The sequence below is a fragment of the Sminthopsis crassicaudata genome, chromosome 3 (assembly GCF_048593235.1).
Source record: "Sminthopsis crassicaudata isolate SCR6 chromosome 3, ASM4859323v1, whole genome shotgun sequence".
Taxonomy (NCBI): Eukaryota; Metazoa; Chordata; class Mammalia; order Dasyuromorphia; family Dasyuridae; genus Sminthopsis; species Sminthopsis crassicaudata.
Window position 1 is genome coordinate 341,279,815 of NC_133619.1, and position 6,000 is coordinate 341,285,814.

At 44.9% G+C, this 6,000-nt stretch overlaps 1 protein-coding gene and 1 pseudogene across 1 annotated transcript; both read right to left on the minus strand.

Annotated features, from left to right (window-relative positions):
- The window catches only part of LOC141562110 (cytochrome c-like), a 147,325-nt pseudogene extending 145,777 nt beyond the window's left edge, over window positions 1-1,548 (minus strand).
- Window positions 1,549-1,895: 347 nt separating this feature from the next.
- On the minus strand, window positions 1,896-4,302 carry LOC141561686 (transmembrane protein 214-like). Its single transcript, XM_074301591.1, is given in 1 exon segment — window positions 1,896-4,302. A coding segment is annotated over 1 exon segment (2,070 nt). The 5' UTR covers window positions 4,232-4,302; the 3' UTR covers window positions 1,896-2,161.
- Between the last annotated feature and the right edge of the window lie 1,698 nt (window positions 4,303-6,000).

Sequence of the window (6,000 nt, forward strand, 5' to 3'; positions counted from 1 at the left end):
ATGTTTCACCTCCTAGCTCAGAGCTGGAAACTTGTTTGATACTTAAAAAGAAATTGAAATTCATCTAGAATCTTGATGTGCAATAAGAAGTATAGTCATTACAGGAATAAGAGATTGAAATGACCTATTAAGTTATCTTGTCCATCCCCTATCAGCCCAGGATTGTTCCCTGAAGTGCTCTGTGCCATTCATTTTTAAATAACTACAGCAATGGGTTTTCTATCACAGCACTCCTCATGAGAGCTGATACTAATAGACCTTATTCCTTGCAAATGTTCCCCAAGATTCATCCTAATTTCTTGGTTTCACATATTGCTCTTTGTATCATCCTTAATGATTCCTACAATTCTTGCAGATTTCACTCTGTTGGGCACTTAGCAATAGCATGTGGTTTCACATCACATGTAATCCTTTGTTATCATATAGATAGGTTGATTGTTTGATTTGATATTTGCTAAATGCTAATGGAATGTTGGGTACTCTAAGGAACACAATGAAAGATAGCCAGGGACTAGGCTCTTGCTCTGCAAAAAGAGTCAGCCAAACAAAGGTTAATAAAGTTCAACAGAAAGGATTTGAATTAGACATCAACTCAACTTTCTGAGATTGTCTATAAAGAGATATCATATTCTTTAAATTCTGAAATCTTAGAGATCATCTAGTCCCTCATTTTACAGATGAGGCAAAAAAGGCAATATGAGAGAAACTTTAAATGATTGGTAGAAAGGAAATGATAAAGAAATTCATATTAGGCTGCCTCAAGTCACAAATTACTCATTACTGTAAGGCCTTCAAGCAAAAGCCAAGCAAGATATTATAGATGAAATTCAAACTTCAGGTCAGGATAGAACCAGATGATCTTCCAAATTTAGGATTCAATTTGAGATAATAGAGAAAGAAAAATGAAGAGGAGGAGGAGAAAGGAAAGAAGGAGGAAGAGGAAGGAGAGCAAAAAGGAGGAGAAAAGAAGGAGAGGAAAAGGGAGAGGGCGACAAAGAGAGATGTATTACAATTGAAAGGATCAAAGGAAGATTTTGTTTATATGTGCTTGAATGAGGAAGTCAATTCATTTTGTTTAAATAACTAATCAATGTGATAGCTTGGCTTGCATTGTGTTACTCAGTTAAAAAAATCATTTGGATTAAATTCTTGAGTAGAATGACTAGTCTCTTTTTTTTTTTTTTTTTTCCAAATGTGTGTTCTTTATTCTACTCAGTAGGCATACACAGACCCAGAAGTAGTATCTCTGAACCCTTTGTTCTGTAGGGATGCTTGAGAGAGAGATCCCTGGGCCTAACTAAAGTGGGGAGCAGGCACATGATCACTGGAACTCTCCCGAGCCTTGGCCTGAGGAGCAACTGGGGACAAGAGAAAGGAGCAGCAGAAGCCCAGGAGAGACCCACCCTTCGACAACCTGCTCTTTCTCCTGCCTCACAGTGCTGCACTGGGGATGGAGCCGGTAGTGGGAACACCACGGACATGGAGGGGCCTGATGGAGCATAAGGGGAGCTTCCCGAGGGGAGAGGAGTCTGTATCCAGGGCTGCCATCGGGCCAATGGAGAAACCTCGGTGACCTTGTCCGGAGTGCTAAGGGGTGTGTGTGCTTTCTGATGCCACTATGGCTCTTGCTCTCGTGTCAGCAGCCTGATATCGTGTAACAGAATAGGTAGTGAAGTCCACTGATCTCTTCTTGCCCTTTCCTCTGGCTATCCAGCTTTCCAGGTGCTACTTCCTTGAGGTCAGGAGATCAGGAACAATGGAGCCATGTCAGAGGAGCCAAAAAGGGGACTCTCACTTGAGTTTAGTCTCTTTGTATGTTAAAAACACAGGGCAGTAAAGAAAAGATTCTCAAAGGAGCAAAAACTACCAGATGAATGCATGGAGAGACATAGAGCTGTGTGACACAGGGTCAGAGTTCTGTGGGTCATAGAGAGGAGGTTGAGGGCCTGCTGGAAGTGACATTCTTCAGGCTCATGCCTCTGCTAGAGCAGAGGCAGCGGATCACTTCGAGGATGGGATTAGGCCAGAACAAGGGACACCAAGTTAACAACAGCAAATAAGACATTCATGCAGACACATACTCCCATGCATATCCCCCTGTCCCTCAACAGTCTTTGCTGGCCTGTCCAAAAATGGAAACAAGTGACTGCTCAGGCAGGGCCTATTGTTGGGATATCATGGTTAATGCCCAGTCCACAAGGGCAATGGTGGTGTCTTGTAGGCAGAGCCAAATCCAGTGGGCAAACTTACTCAGCTGTATCTTTATACAGTCCCAGGTCACATCACCTCTGCAGGCCTCCTGGCAATGTTCCTGGACCTGGGACAATGCAGAAAGCAATACATGCCACAGAGGGAACAGAAAGTCCTGGTACAAGAGCAGCAACAATTCCCTTAGCTGTAGTAGCAGATGTGACAATGAATCTGTGAACTGGGTCCCATGGAAAACGTCAGGGAGGTTCTCATAGGCCCAAGAAAAACAGGACACACAATAGGTAGAGATAAAGGTAACTGTTGTGTTGGTCTGGGTCCAGGCCAGCTGCAGGCTGGGTTCTAGCACCGCCATCAGATGGGAACCAAAAACAGGCAACGTCTCCTCCAACTAGCTGTAACCCTGAAGCCCGTAGTAGTGGAGCCTGGCACAGGCCTCCTCCCCAGCAGGCAAGAAGCCTGATGACTGCAGCACCCGGGCTGACAAGGAAGTCTGGAAGGAGCCATGTGACCGGAAGTCATGGAACAGGAAACCAGCTGCAAACAGCAGGAACACAAGGAACAGCTGGACCCAGGGCAGTTGCCGACCTCGAGCCCGCTGCAGGAGGCCCTTACAGATGGTATTGCAGGCTGTGGTATCTTGAGTGTTACTTCCTCCTTTCCTTAGGAGCTCCTCATTTGTCATTTTGAAGGACTGAATTATTTCTTGCAAAGACTTTCTCATCTTCTTAGGAGTTTGGTCCCAAGTCTCCAGAATATGTCCCAGCAGCAAGCTGGACTGTGACAGGTGTTTGGTGTACAGCTGTCTCCAAACATTGAAGCTGAGGGCATCTAGGGCTAGACACTCAGTCAGGCTTCTCAGGAGCTCTTTCTTCATTTCAGGGGGACAGCTAGGGGTGGCTCTGGACAAGAAGGAGGGAAAGTAGGTGTGCAGAGTAGTCTCTGGTTTTGCACCAAATGCCAGCACTTTCAGTCTGGGATAGAGCTGACAAAGCTGTTCCTGGAGGCTGGGTGCCAGGGAGTTGTTGGGCATGTAGGCAAAGTCCAGAAGTGGGAAGAAGTCCTTGGGGCCAATCATGCCAAAGCCTTTGGTGAGGTTGGGATGCATCAGAAGCAGTCGGTCCAAATAAGCAATTGAGAAGGGAGACAGAGACTTGATTCCCAGGACAGGCAACATGATCCCCAGCCACACTTTAAGTCCCTCTGTTAGGTTGACAAAGCCTGCCTGCCCCAGTGCCCACATGATGGTCAGACACTTTGCTGGTCGATTCTGATGGGATCTCAGCAGCTCGAGATACTTGCCTAAGTTCATGGTGGCAATCTTGGGCTTATCTTGTAGAACTGCTTGGATACAGATGCGGTAGCCATGGAGTGACTCACCTGGAGTCTTGTCCATTTCCTGCAGCATGGTATAGAGACAATGGTCAAAGAAAAGTTCCAGGACACCAACTGCTTTTCCCAACAATCCTCGAATGATTCCACGAAGTTCTCGGCCCACCAGGCAGTAGGGGTAATCATGTGTGTGCTGGCTTAATGTAGGTTCACTTTGAGGTGCTTGCAGCTTATAGTTGAGATATCCAGCCAGGTCCTTCACCCACACAGAGGGGTTTCCAGGGAACATGCTCTGGCTCTTCTCCATTTCCTTTTGCAGTGCTACAACATCTAGCGCCTTCATGGCCTCCTCCAGGCTGCGGAAGCGGCCCTGCTTGGTGCTCTGCTCGGCGAGGGCGGCCGCCTTTTTGGTTTTTTTGGCCGTTTTCTTGTGCTCCGCGGGAGCCGGCGGGGGCACTTGCTCCTTGTTGTGCTTTTTCATCACCTTCTGAAAGCCCAGCTCAAAGAGGGTGCCTGAGGGCTGGATGGCAGGGACCAGCTCGACGCTCCGCGCTCGGTTCGCTTCCCCGAGTGCCCGGCGGTTCCCGCTGCCGCCGCCTCCTCCTCCTCCGCCTCCGCCTCCTCCGCCCCCAGGCCGCCGGCCCTTCCTCACCACTTCCCAGCGACCCCCACCCGCTGCTGTGGCCGCCATGGTCTAGTCTCTCCCTCCGCCACTCCCAAGACAGACCGACAGACAGACTGACAGGCAAGCACTTCCCCCCCGAAGCCGGCCCAGGCCCCCCATGACTAGTCTCTTTAGTCAAAATAAGAAGGATAGGAGGGATACTGAGATGATGGACAGATTGATAACTTTCTTGTGTGAGCAGTGGTATATAGCTATTCTTGGCTGTTGTGTCATTTTTTTAGTCATATCTGATCTTCATGACCCCATTAGGGTTTTCTTGGCAGAAAGTGATTTGCCATTTCTTTCTTCAATTCATTTTACAGATTAGAAAACTGAGGCAAGCAGATTAAGTGACTTGCCCAAAGTTATACAGTTAGTAAGTATTTGAGACTGCATTTGAACTAAAGAGGAATATTCCTGACTACCGGTCCAGTGCTCTAACAACTATGCCACTCAGCTGCCCTTTTATCTGATTTCTTACAAAGGCAAACAAGATTGGGACATGTTGACTATTTGTAAGGCCCACAAGTGTCCAATATCCCAGCTTCTTAGAAGGACAGTGATCTTTTACCAACAAAGATTAAGCAGTATAAGGTATAAGATGTACTTAGCTATCTGGGATTGTACAAATCCTATTACCAAGAGTAGTCTAATATACACCTACCCTCTGCTGACAGAAGCACATAACACAGTGAGCCCCATTTCTAATAAAGGATTATATCTGTTCCCTATTGCCAAAGAATTCCTGGTAAGTATGGGTCATGAGCTTCCTTTAGTCTCTGCCTTTTCTGCACGTCTGATGCTATTATCAATTAGATTGAATGACACACAACCTTGGTAAACAACTAATACGATAATTAAATTTAACTGTATATAGAAAGTGTAAGAAGAGTATTCTCCCCCTCTCAACTCTAACATAACTAACAATATATTCAACACTCTGATATCTTTGTCAGTTGAGAATACTTCTTACAATGAATTAAAAGAATCAATGAAATGTGCAAACTTAATGTAAACAATTCTTAGACACCATTATTGAATCAATAAATCAATGAAAAGTCTATATAATGTTTGAGAAGTAAGGTTCTTCATCCATAGAATGAAAATAAATAAAAATTATGTTGAGATTAATAAAGATAATTAAATATACCTCCAGGCTCTTGTGTATCAGAGAAGGAGATTCTATCAGGAGCATTTCAACAATTGCTCCTGGCAAGTCAAACTTCACCAGCACTTTCTGAAGGTGTCACCCTTTTGCCTGTAGCAGAAGGCAGCAAAGAGAGAAGGCAATGATCCCAGAGTGAATGTCACATTTCCTTATTATGATTGACATGTCGGGAAATATATTAAACCAATAAAGTCAATGAAATCTCATCTGGGAACTGAGAGAGGACAAACTAGATATACTGAAGAAAGCCAGTTTTGATGAGCCTAACCTCTTTGAGGTTGAGAATTCAAAGCTTTAGGAATCTATGAGTCAAAAACTACAGAGTGAAAAGAGAGCTACTTAAAACTCACAAGAACTTCTTTAAGACTTTATGGAAGAGGGGCAACTAAATGGTGCAGTGGTTAGAACACCAGCCATGAAATCAGGAGGACCTGAGTTCAAATGTGGTCTCAGATGCTTAACATTTCCTAACTGTGTGACCCTGGGCAAGTTACTTAAACCCTATTGACTCAGCAGAAAAAAAAAAAAAAAAAAAAAAGACTATTGAGGGAAACAAGAGCTTCCATCCAAACAGGACTTGTGATTTACTCTTTTTCCATATATGCCTTCTAAACCTGAGCCAACATTT